The sequence below is a fragment of the Sylvia atricapilla genome, chromosome 23 (assembly GCF_009819655.1).
Source record: "Sylvia atricapilla isolate bSylAtr1 chromosome 23, bSylAtr1.pri, whole genome shotgun sequence".
NCBI lineage: Eukaryota > Metazoa > Chordata > Aves > Passeriformes > Sylviidae > Sylvia > Sylvia atricapilla.
In genome coordinates, this window is record NC_089162.1 from 1,876,426 (window position 1) to 1,890,838 (window position 14,413).

Consider the following 14,413-nt stretch of genomic DNA (forward strand, 5'->3'; position numbering starts at 1 on the left):
AGTTCTCCCCAAGCATGATCAACATTCCGTTGACCACTTTTGCATAATTTGGATTTTTAGATGGGAGAAGAAGACATTTTCTGCCTCAGGCAGTGGAAGAGTACAAGGAAATGCCTGGGAACTGCAGAAATACCAACTGAAGTTGTCAAACCAAGTTGAACCTTGGTGGCTTTTGGGGCAAAATGAGGGACTGTAACTCAATATTCAGAAAAGAAGTTGCCCATGGGTTGGGGTTTTCATTGCATCTGCAGTTCAGGGAATAAGTCTTGGCTGGTTGCATCCCAAAAAAAGTTGATGCTATATTGTGTTCCCCTAGGGCATTTCTCTGTCTCAGAGAGACACTTGCTTTTTGGGGTAGAAAAACATAATTTAGGGTTACACAATCCCACCAGAAACAACTGCAGCAAACCCAAAATAACCCAGGCAGCTTCTGGGGTCTCCCTAAAAAGGAGGCAGGTGGTGGGGCCTTCTTAGGGCTTTTGGGGCATTTTTAAGGTGGTGGAAAGGAAAAAAAAAAATCCATTTTTTAGCAGCTCAGCTTCAGGTGCTGCAGAGTTTGAAGCTCCCAACACGACGAGGGAAAAGCCCCCCAGAAAAGTTCAGTTCCTTATTTGGGTTCCCTGAAAGCACCAAACCACTTAATCATTGATCTAAGAAACCCCATCCTCACCCTATATTCTAATAATCTCTAGAAATAGACTTATTATCCCTTCGCTGCTTTATGGAAGCATTCCTTATGATCAAAATTAGCAAGACACATGCATAAAAGAGAACAATAATTGCTCAACGAGCATCTCGTTTGTAATTTATTAGTTTCTATTATTGTGCATTGCCATGGCAACAGCTCACATCCCGGGTGATGAGAGAGATGTTAGATATGAGCCGACAAAGCTCCCGGTCCCAGCAAATGGAGATGCACGTTTTTTATCAGTAATTTTCATGAAAATAATAAGTGAGGGAGTTAATGAGATGGAAAGCCGTCCTGTGGCTATTGTGAATTTTTTTTTTCCCCTCCTTCCTTTTTTTTTTTTTTTTTTTTTTTTTTTTAAGTGTTGATCTAATTAGAATGCATCGGTCAGGAAAAGTAATGAGGATTTAGTGTCTCACAAAGAGGTGGGGATCATATCAGAAAATTAGCACAAGTCTTTGGAAAATAATCAGGCCCATGGAGAGGTACCAAGTGCTTCTGATTCCTGGAAACCAGGAGCTGCTGACATTTCCCTTCTGGGCCAGACCTGAAAGTTGAGGAATTCAAGTGAGGATTTGCAGGCAGTTGTGAAATAAATGGGAGCACACCCAGGAAAGACCCAACTGGAGGGGAAATGTTGGCTCAGCCTCTGAGGGATTTTCAGCAGGTGGAGCTGAAATATTCACAGTGATGGACCACAAAAGAGCCACCACCTCATTTGGTCATGGGATAAGGGTGACAGACTGGTGACAATACCGTGGCAAATATTTTGTGTGTCCAATTAGGCCAATGTCAAGTGCTTGAGCACTTCAACTCATGGAGTGTACTTGAGTTTGCATGGATATAAAAGGGTGGAAATACTCTACATCCCTCAGTTGAGCTTTGGAGGCTAAGGATGCTCCAGAGAGCTGCAAAATCATGGGATTGGTGTTTAAAAAATGGCAAGGGGGATGATTTCTCTAATTACTGGCCTGTTGGTTTCATGTTGAGTGGAGGTGCAAGAGCAAATGGGCCATTAATTTAAGATTTTTTAAAATCTAAATATTGAAATGTAATTGGTATCAGTGAAGGAGGTTTCTCAGCAAATAGGTTTTTTTAGGGTTTGGAAGGAGCATCAATCATTTTGTGAGGAGATAAATCAAGTTTGTCATGAAAGTAGAATCTTTCAGGTTTTGGCTGAGTTTTTTTACCACATGTTTAAAAGTTATGGACACACAATAGCAAGGATATCAACCAAAACTGGGAAAACAATGTCTGGACATGTCAAAATGTCATCACAGGACAATCTGTTGGATTTCCCTGGTACATCCAAAAAGGATGGTCCTTCGCCTGCTGTTAGTTCTGCTTTGTAAGATGGAAAATGCAAGAATTTTTGGAGATGCAAAGTGCCTGAGATGATGGGAAGATGAGAGAACACTCAGACAAGGTCTTTTGACTGTTGCTGAAATCTTCTCATGTCACCAGGTCCAGAGATGATTCCTGGTGTTGGCCAAGTTTGAGGTTTTCTCATGTGATGGGTTTTCCCTGAACTTCATTACCTTACAAAGATTTCTGTACCCTCTTTTCCACACTGCTTCCTCATTTTGTGCTTTGCTTTGTCTTGTTGATTGAGTCGTTGCCCCTTTGTCCAAGCAATTCCTCTTCTGTTTTTGTTGGTTGCTTTTCATTGGCTTCATTCCTCTACCTCAAGCCCTCATTGGGCCCTTTTTAGCCCCCTCCCTTTATTTAATTAAGTAGTTTTTAGCTTTCTGACCAGGATGGGAGAGGGAAGATCCTTCTTTCATGGTAGAGGGAGGAAACCAATTTAAATCAATCCTTAACTTCAACTTTCCCTTGACATCAAAGGGATCCTCATTGCTTTCCACTTACAAGAAATAAACAGTTGGAAACCCAATCACACTGGGAGCCACAGCGCTGCCAGGGACATGGAAATGGAATCAAATTTTGTATTTTTCAGCTCTTGTTTCAGATTGACAGTGTTTGAATGGGCATTTTCAGGACTGCATTTCTTCTTCTCAGATTTCTTCTCCACAGAATCACACAGAAAGGTGTGGGGTGGAAGGGACCTTAGAGTCCATCTAAGGGTGTTCCAACACCCTGCTATTGGCAGGGACACCTTCCACTGGCCCAGGCTGCTGGTGCCTGGAGCTGGGCAGTTGGTTTGGTGGAACTCAATGCAGTGCTTCTCTAGTTTATTTAATTTATTCTTAATTTTTCCCTAATTTATTATTTTAATTTATAGATCTCAATTTATCTGAATTTCCCCTGGATTTCTCTTCATTTAAAGCCAACTTTTTTCTCGCCTCCATCCACCCATCCATTCACAAAGGAGCCTTATGAATGATCTCACATGGCTTTGAGTTTGGTCAGCTCTTTCTTGGCAAACCCATGGGTATCTTTCTCCAACTAATCCCAATTTCCCCCATCACAAGTAACTTTCAGAGTTAGGATGAGAGACACTTTGACACACTGTGTACCACTCAAAAATGAATGTCTGTGTCATAAAGCACAAGGGCAAGCACCAGCAGCTCAAGTAGAACTCAATTTTAGCACTTTCTTACAGTTTGGTACTTGGACATTTTCCTTATTGTAAGAAAGGAAGGGTTTTGGTGTCGTGTCCCAAATATTTTTCTTCATTGAAGTGACTTAATTCAGGGAAATCATGTTTTGCTGTTGATCAGTGCTGAGATGTGGGTCTGCAGAGACACCTAGTGATGCAGTTTTTTTCACACTCAGATTTCAAACTTGCCAAAAGCGTTTCAGGGTGATGAGGCCCTGGCACAGGGTGCCCAGAGAAGCTGTGGCTGCCCCTGGATCCCTGGAAGTGTCCAAGGGCAGGTTGGATGCAGCTTGGAACAACCTGGGACAGTGGAAGATGTCCCTGCCCATGGCAGGGGGTGGAGCAAGATGAGCTTTAAGGTCCCTTCTAATCGAAACCATTCTGTGATTCTGTGAACTTCCTCGAGTCTCAAAATATAAAATATAAATTATATAAAATATTTTCCACTGCAGCAAAACTGCCAAGCTTGACAGAATTTGGCTGACATTTGCAATCTGAGGCAATTGGTATGCAATATATATATATATATTTAAATCTTCTTGGAGATATTTCTCTATATTTATTTGAAGGTGGAGCCTCCACTTCCACTGGATCATTTTGGTCTCACAGTTCTGTTGCAGAAAGACCATTAATTCCTTTAATAGCTCTTTCTAATAATTACCAATATTCTGCCTTTTTGGACACCAGTGAGATGGTGTTTCGGGAGAGTTTCCCTTTACATCACAAAAACAAACGCAATATTTTTTTCGTCAAAAAATACTGCTGAAAATAGCTTTGACCACTGTATCTGGAAACAGCAGTTTCTTGTTCCCATTTTTTTGATATTCCTAGTTGCTTCTTCCCAATGCACTTCCAGAAATGGTTCTGGATGCCCTTCTTTAGGAAGAATCTTGGAAAAACAATGCAGGGGAGGAGAGCTAGAGCTCTTCAAGCTGCTCCAAACTTCTGGTTGCACCCGGTCATATCCACTGCTTTTTGGTGTTCTCTTGGACCACATTTGGTGGTTCTCTTGGACCACATTTTATGAATATTTCCACCATTTTTATCAGCCAGATCCTTTGCCAGGGCGAAATCCTAGAGTGTGCAAAAGAGACTGATTTTTGCTCTCTATAGCCTGTGAAATACTCATTTCTCACACTGAAAACTACATCCCCCAGAAGACTGGAGGTGGGAAAGGAATACTAAAAAAAAAAAGTACAAGTATTTTACAGTCGTATTTGCATTTTTAAAATTAATTCAGCTATGGAAAGGAATGTCTGGGAAGGGAACGAAAAAATTCACAGCAATTGCAGCAAAATTTCCAGATAAGAAAAATAACAGAAGTAACCTGTGGCAGAGGGATTGGCTCCAACGTTTTGGAATTGGCATCACAGGAGGGGAAAGTGCCGTGAGGGGGATTTAATAGCAAAAGCATGAAATTTATTGAGTATGATGGCACAGGCAAAGCAGTTGGTGATCGATGGGGAAAAAGTTGCATGAGTGTGATGGAGAGAAGGGGAAAAAAGGAGCAGCAATGGGAAATAACTCAGTGGGGACACAGAGCACCCCAACTCCCCATGGAACGGCCTTGATGTGACATGGATGGGTTTGGTGTATTCCCATCCCATCCCTGAAGTTCTGTCATCCAGGGAACGGGAGCTGCAGCTTTCCCCACCCTGATGACATTTGCGTGGTTCCCTTTTCCAGTGTCATTGCACATCACTAGTCCAGGGAAGTTCTGTTTTCTTAACCCAAGTCATAGGATTCTTGAAGAAATGCATCAAAATCTAGGAAAAATGAATTAAAAGGTGAAAAAAATCCCCTTTGCTGGCATTATTTTCAACACCTGAGAACCAGCTGGACACCAGGGAACTGATGCAGAATGGGGAAGTCAGTAAAAAAGGAACAAAAAAATAAGTACAGTTTTATTTCCATTCCAGCTGGGTGAATTAGAGAGATGTAGTTATCTTGGGTTCATTTTAAAATGATCATTTTATCAATATTACCAGTATTATTTGCAAAATCCTGCCCATGTGGAGGCTGGTGCATTGCCCCGTATTCCCCCCAAAGCCTCAATTGTTGTACTCCTCCCTTCCCAAAATGTCTCATTAAATACTCAAATACTCATTTAAATATTAAAATAAACAATCAAATAATCATCCCATTTGGGCTCTTTTGGTGGTTGCTCCAGAGATGGGTCTTAGAGGTAAAATCACAGCTTTTGGCTCAAAAATTTGCCCGTTTTTGCAAGAAATTACCTTAAAGCTGCAAGGAATTCTATCAATGGGGTTATATTCTTGTTAACTTCATTATTTTACTAGAAGGGAAACTGTGGTGCTCACCCTGTGTTTTAGCAAAGGTGCATCATCCAGTCCCAGTCAAAGCACCAAAAAAAGAAGAAATGTTTAAAAAGATAAAGAAATTCCTTTTGGTCCCTCGTGATACTTTTTTTCCCCTTTCATTTTTTAGTGGAAAAGAGTGACTGCACCAAGGAGACAAGTTTGGGGAAGATGCTGAATGGGGGCTTTGCAGATCATAAATCCTTATATTTCAATCTTTCTTTTCTTTGAAATGGCAACAAACTGGAAAAATCACGTTTTCTGCAATTTTTTCCTGTTGAACCAAATAAAATAAAATAAAATAAAATGAAAACAATAAAAATAAAATAAAAATTAAATAAAAATTAAATAAAAATAAAATAAAAATAATAAAATAAAAATGAAAATAAATAAAATAATATAATACAAAACTATTGCGATATATAAATAAAATAATATAGATATAATAATATAATGTATAAATATTGTGATAATATAAATAAAATTATATAATACATAAATGTTGTGATAATATAAATAAAATTATATAAACATAAAATAAACCTAAAAATAAAATAAAATAAAATAAAAAATAGACTAAAATTAGAAAACAAAAAATAAAATAAAATAAAATATTTTTTTTTAAAATAAAATAAAATTATAAAACCAGAATTAAATTAAAATAAAATAAAAACAAAATACAAAATAAAAATAAAATAAATTAAATGAAATAAAATGAAGTAAAATAAAATAAAATAAAATAAAATAAAATAAAATAAAATAAAATAAAATAAATAAAATTACTGTAAGGGAGGGACAAACCCCCTCTCATACTAAACTCCACGTGCCATTTTGGATTGTTTTGTCCCCTCTCCTTTGCCATGTCTGACGTGTTCCCTCTGTGCAGGAGATGCTGCAGAACTCTCCAGCGGCGCTGCCGCCGGCGTCCAACCCCCCTGCGGGCATCGTGGTGCCCGCGGCCACCCTGCCCCCGGGGAACCTGCCCATGGGCACGGGCAGCAGCTCGCCCGCCGTGCCAGGTAGGCAGCGCAGGGGACGTGCTGGGCAGGGGCAGTTTGGGGGTTTTGGTGCCCCCACATTTGGGTTTTTCCCCCCCCAGGTGGAGCCTTGTACCAGCCCGTGACCATGGTGACGTCGCAGGGCCAGGTGCTCGCCCAAGCCATCACCCCTGGTGCCCTGCAGCTCCCCAATGCCCAGGTAAGGCTTTCCCAGCTCGGATTTTAGCCAGGACTTTGCACTGCAGCGGGAAGAATCCTCCCAGTTCTCCGTAAATTCAATCCTTGGAGTATCTTAAATTTTTAATTAGCGAGAAACGTTGATTAAACCCATCTGCCAGGTGCCTTTGGGGTACCTAACAAATTATAGCGATGACCTAAGAAGTTAAAACAATGCTTATATTATTGTTATAAAATATTACAACATTTATGTAATATTTACAATATTTTACAATGACAATGTTTATGTAATAATAATGTATTTTAAGAATATTATTTTGTGCAATATATAACATGTAACAATATGTGTTATTTGTAACGTGTGATAGAACATGCTCTTTGACTGTGTATGCTTTATTATAAATTGTGTATTGTACATATTGCAGATTCTACACTCTATATTAATTATTATGGATAGGGTAGGATAGGATAGGATAGGATAGGATAGGATAGGATAGGATAGGACAGATATTATTGCTGATATATTATAAATCTGGAATCACTGTCCAGCACAGCAATCATGGCACTTGTGGGAAATGCTCATTTTTAGGTCTTCCTGAATCTGGGGATATTTTTCAGCCATTTGCTCTGGTTTTATTTTTTTTTTTCCTGACATTGCAATGAGTTATGCAATGATCCCTGCATTCTTGCAGTGAGACAATGATTCGGAGCAGAGCTGGATTTATTAGCACAAGTTGTCCATGAGCTCTTCCCAACCCCTATTCCCCAGGAATTTGGGGGAAAAAAACCCAAAAAACCATCATTTTCTGTAACACTGCTTCCTGGGGGCAGAGCAGCAGAAATTCACCCCCATTATTTCTAAAATGCCCCATTTTAATTGCAGGAGCCTCTTAGAAAAACAATCAATAAACAGCATTTTGGAAAGAGGTGGCACCTCCCTGGAAGGTTTTTCTTCTGCCTGTGAAATGCTTAAAAATTTTTTGTCTATAATATCTCTCTACTGCAGGTTTAAATCTTGCAGCAAAACCCTCTGTGGTGGGAAAAACATGTGCACAGGGAATATTGGGGCAGGGAGAGAGCCTGGACAAGCACCTCTGGATGCTCTTCCTGTGCCACTGGCATGATTTATTCAGCTGGAGCCCAGGGGAATCACAGGGACCTGCTGGCCTGATGTTTAATTCATCCAGGAGAAGTGTTTTGATGAAGACTTGGGGAAAAAAAAAAATCCCTTTTTAACTCAAGTGCTTAGATTTCAGTTTGGTTCCTGAATCCTCATTAAAACTTCTCTTGCAGCAAGATGCTTCTTTTTCATTTCTGGGGGGCAAAAAGCAAATTTTGGCTCAATGGGCATTTCCCTCCTTGTGGTGGAAATCAGCTGGTTGAGAAACAAGGGGTTGGTGAGTGGCAGGGTTTTTTTTTAACTTCCAGTTGAAAAAAATCATCTTTTTATGAGGTGCAGTTTTTTTTTTTTTTTTAACTTTATTTTTTCAGGTAAAAGTGTTTTCCTCCTAAAGCACACATTGAAATTGGCCATGACATCATCACCACAGTCCCCAACAGTGCCATTACCCCTTGCAAAGTATTGATTAAAAAATGGAAATAAAAGATACAGATCCTGGGAGAAAAATCTGCATTTATGCAGATTTAGTGGAGCAGGAAATGGGGTTTGGATGCTCCTGTAAGTGCCAGGTTTTTTTCACTCATCCCACTCCCATTTTGGGTGGGTTTTGCTCAGTTTTTGGGCTGCCCACCACCATTTCCTACCAATTCTTTTGGTTGAAAATAGGTTTTCAGCCAATTCTCTCCCCATTTTTTTTCCCCTGGCAGGTGAACCTGGATCTCACCTCCCTCCTCGATGGTGAGGACAAGAAGTCCAAGAACAAACGGGGCGTCCTGCCCAAACACGCCACCAACATCATGCGCTCATGGCTCTTCCAGCATCTCATGGTGAGCACCACGGCCACCAAAACACCCTGCAGGATGGGGAAAGATGGACAAAAAGCCCAGAAATTCTCAAATCCAGGTGGTGGTTTGTCTGAATTTGTGTGTGGAGGTGCAAAGTGGTTTGTATTTTGGGAGTATTTTGGGAATGAGCATTGTCACTGCAGGTGGGTAAAAATATTCCCTTAAGGCAAGAAAAGCACAGATCTAGAAGGGGACTCCCATGGTGTTTTGAAGATGGATAATTGAGTGGTTTATTTGCAGTTAACAGCTCCAAAATACCCTTTTCTAGCAAGGGGAATGTGAGAGCTGCTCACAGGTGGCGTTGTAGCACATGAGCCAACAGGCAAAACACAGAATTGCAAAATCACCCCGTTTTGGGGGATTGGAGATGGAAGGCAGAGGGAGCTTAGATGCAAACTGGATATTTTTGTGCATGAAGAGTTCTCTCTCGTCAGCAGGGCTGGGAGAAGGGAAAAAAGCCAAAAATCCCACATTTTTTCCTGCATAATTCAGGCAAGGAATCACTTGGAAACTGGCTGCGAAGGCTGGCTCTCCAGGAAGACAGAGTGGTGGGAGATCCCCAGGGCATCAGTAACCCAGAAAGTAAAAGCTCCAAGGAGCAACTTGTGGAAAAATCAGCCAGGGCATGAAGCAGCAGCAGGTTGGGAACTTCCCAGCCTTTTTTTTTTAATGGAAAAATCAGGATTTATTGCAATGAGGACAAGAGCTTTGTTGTGTCGTGCATCTCCCGTGTTCCTGGAGGGCACAACTGCAGATTTGCTGGCACAAAAAGGACTTAGAAGACCAGAAACTGCAAAGCAATTTTCTGCCAGGTGCCAAGAATACCCCATAGTTCAAGATTGCCAAACCTGAATTGGAAAACCAAAAGAAATTCTTCTGCTGGTTGGTTGAACCTTTGATCTCAGCCTGGTCCTCGTGGTCAGAAGAAATTTTGGCTTCCCCATGAGACTTCTCTATCTGGTGTCAGAGATGATGCTCTGACATAATTTTACTGGAAGTTTTGTAGCAGCAGCAGAAGAAAGAATGTTGGAAATAACACACCAAAAAATAGGATAATTCTGCCCCAAAAAAGTGGCATTTTTAACCACTGAGGCTCCAGTGGGAAATGAGTCCCCAGTGTGCGTTGACTTTGGGTGGTTTTGTCAAGGAAATCACAGTTTTGGGGGCTGACAGCTGAAAAACAAGTCATGATAATTGTCACTGGCTTGGGGCTCCAAAACATGGCCTGTGGGGCTGGTTTGATACTAATTTAATTTCTGGGGTTGGAAAAGAGCATTTTAGGACAGTTGGAAGGAGGCTGCTGAATTTTTCAGTGCTGTTGGTTCCCAGTGCAAATGTTTCAGGGTGTTTTATTGATGCCTCTGACAATAAGCACTGTGACTTTTGAAACCCAAATCCCACGTTTATCAACAACAATCACTGGAACATTACTTTAAAAACAAAACCCAAGAACATTTTCCTTCAAGGGAAGTATTTGATGGAAAGCCTTGGAAAACCCCTAAATGCACCCAAGGAAATCTTCATGCCACCCATCAATCTTGCACTGAGCCACCAAATTTAGGGTGAGAAAATGAAAAAAAAAAAGAAAAAAAAAAGAAAAAAAAAAGAAAAAGAAAAAGAAAAAAGGAAGGAAAGTAAAAAAGGCAGGTTTCATTATTTTTCAGTCAGGGAGGACATCTTGCAGGGATGTAATCTTGCTATCCCATCTCTCTTTTTTTCCAGCACCCCTACCCCACAGAGGATGAGAAGAGGCAAATTGCTGCCCAAACCAACCTGACCCTCTTGCAAGTCAACAACTGGTGAGCAGATACTGGTGGCCCACACAGTCATTTTGCTGGCTTTAGGACCCTGTTTTGGTGCTGTATAATGCTTTTTTGTGGGGTAACTTGGGTGGTTAGGGCTGATTCTTGGGGTGTCGTGCACAGGGCCAGGAGTGCACTCAGTGATCCTGGTGAGTCTTTCCAGCTCAGCACAGTCTGGGATTTTGTGGCTCTGGGATTTCTGGGAGATAAGCTCGGTTTTGTTTAGTGTCAGCACTGGTTTGCAAGGTCTCAGTGCCCTCTCCTGGCAAATCCAACGTGCAGCGTTCTCCCAGCTCAGCAGGAAAAATCAATGCAGAGCTATAACCTGCCACAGGCAAATTAAAACCCCAGCTTTTTGAACCATGACGCCGCTTTCTTAAAGTATTATTATTATATTGCAACTCACTGATTTGCTACAATGTTGTTCCAACTCGGTGTAAGGACTGTGCCTTACCCCAGCGTTTTCTCTTGTCCACGGAAAGGTTCATCAACGCCCGGCGGCGCATCCTGCAGCCGATGCTGGACGCCAGCAACCCAGACCCTGCCCCCAAAGCCAAGAAAATCAAATCCCAGCACCGGCCCACGCAGAGGTTCTGGCCCAACTCCATCGCCGCCGGCGTCCTGCAGCAGCAGGGGGGAAATGCAGGGACAAATCCTGATGGTGAGTGTGGGAGCATCCGTGGAGGGCAGGGAGAGGGAACTCTGCAAAGCTGAGACACTTAGAGAACACGTGGTTTTATTGCAAGGGTCGTGGGTAACAGGGTTTTGCCTTCAGCCACCAGCCTGGGCTGAAGGGATGCCCCAAAGAGAGAGAGGGAGAGGAAAAAGCCAAGAGGTGAGAGCAGGGTAAGAGAGTAAGTTTAGAGCAGGGTAAGAGAGGTGACAGGGGTAAGGGAGGTGAGCGGGGTAAGGTAAGAGAGTGAAGTAAGAGAGAGCAAGGTAAGAGCAAGACAAAGTAAGGTAAGAACAAGAGAGAGCGAGGTCCTTGTTACAATACATTTTATTTCCTTTTGTGTTGAATATTCTGATTTGCACAGACCAACTGGCGCGAGATACAAAACCTACAGACTTTGCACACAGCCAGTGAGAACTGCTCTATTACCATATCATTCTGTATTCTAAACTATAAAGACTACTTTTCTTATCTCCCTTTTCCTGGATACCTTTGGGGGCTACTCCCTGGAGCCCCTTTGTTTGCTCTCACCCAACCCATCACGGGCTGATCGCTGTCCTCCTGCCCGCCGTGCCTACATCTCAAAACCAGCTTCCATTTCTATTTCCCTCACAGGTTTTATATTTTTAGTATCTCTTGCCAGGCAATCATATTTGTAGGCTTTTCCTGTCTCACCTTTCCCAAAAGTGAGGACAAGCCCCAGTGGCCCCTGCTCTTCCAGGAAGGAGTGGCCATGTGTTAATGATGGCCTCATTTGGTAATTTCTGGAGCCCTTCATTGGGCTGTGGGGAAACACACAAGGGGCCATGCAAGGAGGTCCTTGCAGTGGCCATCACAGTGATGGTCACCCACATGGGGCAGGGCTTGGGTCATCCCCTGAGGAGCTGAGAAGGGAGGGAGGGGAGGCATGGAAGGATGGAGATGAGAAGACAGATTGGAGACAAAATGGGAAGAGAGAACATGAAGAGAGAAAATAGATTATGAAGATGAAAAGAATAGAGAAGATGACAACGATGAAGAGAGATGATGAACAAAGAACAGATGAGGAAGAGAAGATGAAGAGAAGATGAAGAGAGCAGAAATGAACATAGACCAGACAAGATGAAGAGAAGGAAATGTAGGACTTGAGAGAAGATGAAGAGAAGATCTGCCCAATTAATTTAGGCATCTACTTGCTCAGAACTAAGGTTTCTTGTTATTTAATGATGCATTAGCTAAAAAAAATTAAGGATTGGACCTTGCAGGTGACTGGGGTAGGTGGGACACCCTTTGGGTGAAGCTCTCCAAGCTTTTCACTTGATTTATTGGTTTATACACTTCTTTTGTCCTTTCTGTATTAGCTGGGGAGTCTCCTTATTTCTGTACTTTGAATTCCAGGCTCGCTCAGCATGGACAACCTCCAACCCCTCTCATCAGCCACTGCCACCATGGCCATGCAGCAGGCAATGCTGGCAGCCCACGACGACTCCCTGGATGGCACTGAGGAAGAGGAGGAGGATGAGGAGGACGAGGACGAGATGGAGGAGGAGGAGGAAGAGGAGGAAGAGCTGGAGGAAGAGCCTGGTGGCCTCCCAGCAGCACCTGGTGCTGACCTTGGTTTGGACCACAGTGACTCACTGGAATAGCTCCTCCTGCACCCTCCCAAATCATTGACAGCACCAGATACAAAACTTCCCCCGAAATGCAAAACAGAAAAAGGCAAGAAGAAGAAATTGGTGAGAAAAAAGCGAACTGGAGGCGCTGGCAGAGGCCCTGGCTGCCCTCAGGAGCACGGGGACCACCACGGCAGCGCACGGAAGTGAAGGACACACGTTTACAAGGCACATATTGTGGCCAGATTAATCCTTTCTTTCAGGTTTTACTTTTCTTTTTCCCTTCATTTTTTTGGTAAGCAAAAGCATTTTTAGGGGAAGTGTTTTTTTCCCCACGTGACGCTCGGATGCTGTTGGGCAGTGGCGGGTGATGCATCCATCCCTTGGATCTCTTGGTGCAAAGAAAAGCCAAACCAACCCCAGGACTTGATGCTTTTTTGGATTTTTTTCCCCCAGAAAGGTCATTCACAGGCATAAATACTGGCGTGGAGGGGGAAGGAAAATAATCAGCGAGTGCAAATTCTGCTATATCCAAGGAGAGTTTGGTGCTCGACTCATGGGATCGCCCAAACCTCCCAACTCTGGCCCCAGTGCTGAGGCTGTTTGGTGACTCTGGACACAACTTTCTGGAAAGGGGAGGAAATTCCTCCAAATCTTTTAATTTATGTGCTAAAACCTCTGCTGAATCTGAAAAAAACCCAACCAACTGACCCTGTTCTCGTCCTTAAGGGCCGAGATTGGATGCAGAGTTGGGGCAAAGGCTGTCGAAAGTAAAACTTTTCCAAGGCATTTTGGCACAGAATTAGTTAAAATTTGGGGAAAAAAAATTTTTCAAGATTTCACCCAAAATCTAACGGCGATCCCCAAGACTCGCCTGGGTGGAAGTTCAGTATTGTTGCTTAAAAGATGATTTCTCCCTGGTATTGTCCCTCCACATGGGAAAATGGTGGAGCTTCAGCCCCATGGGGGAGGGCAACTGCCAAAAACCCTGTATTTTGGGGTTTTTTTTTATTTTAAATGCTAGCAAAAGGGTGTATTCGCCTTAAAATGTGGCATGGGAGGAAATGCAAAAGCAAACCAGGGCAAAAATAAAGGAATTGTCTTCTGCAGGTTCCTGCTCTAAATGTGAGATTCTAGGAGAAGGATCATTTTCTTGGTGGCTTTTTGCCCATATTGTCCTTTTTTTTTTTTTCCTGGCTCTTGAAGAGTTGATAAAAGAACCTGAACAAGAGCTGGGATAAAAAACACAAGTGATGCATTGGGCAGAAATGCCTATTTTTGGATACTGATCTGGCGTGAATGTAATCTGTAATTTCATAAAGGATTCATTGTAATTTAGTATTAATTCCTGGCCATTTATTATAAAGTGCTACAAGATGAGGGGTCGCACCTGTATTTTCTTGGCAGCTTCTTCCTTTGAGTGGAGAAGACCCAAAATGCAGGAATAACCCCCCAAAATGGGCAAAACCCCCCTCATAGAACTAACTTACCCCCCAAAGTGGGTGGAGGGACCCAAATTGGTAATTGATTGATGTGGAGAAAATTAGATTTATACTTCCAAAAGTGATGGTCCACCAAAAATGAACATTTTCCCCCTCAAACAAGCTCCAAAGGGATTTTGCCTACTAATGAATGATATA

General features: G+C 42.4%; 1 protein-coding gene across 2 annotated transcripts in view; it reads left to right on the top strand.

The window, feature by feature from the left end:
- Positions 1–14,118, top strand: part of PKNOX2 (PBX/knotted 1 homeobox 2) — an 89,079-nt gene extending 74,961 nt beyond the window's left edge. For both annotated transcript variants that reach the window (XM_066334809.1, XM_066334810.1), the window contains 6 exons: positions 6,453–6,585; positions 6,666–6,763; positions 8,569–8,688; positions 10,429–10,505; positions 10,991–11,169; positions 12,559–14,118. In XM_066334809.1, coding sequence (XP_066190906.1) covers positions 6,453–6,585; positions 6,666–6,763; positions 8,569–8,688; positions 10,429–10,505; positions 10,991–11,169; positions 12,559–12,806 — 855 coding nt within the window. In that variant the 3' untranslated portion in view covers positions 12,807–14,118. The remainder of the gene's footprint in view (positions 1–6,452; positions 6,586–6,665; positions 6,764–8,568; positions 8,689–10,428; positions 10,506–10,990; positions 11,170–12,558) is intronic.
- The last annotated feature ends 295 nt before the right edge of the window (positions 14,119–14,413 follow it).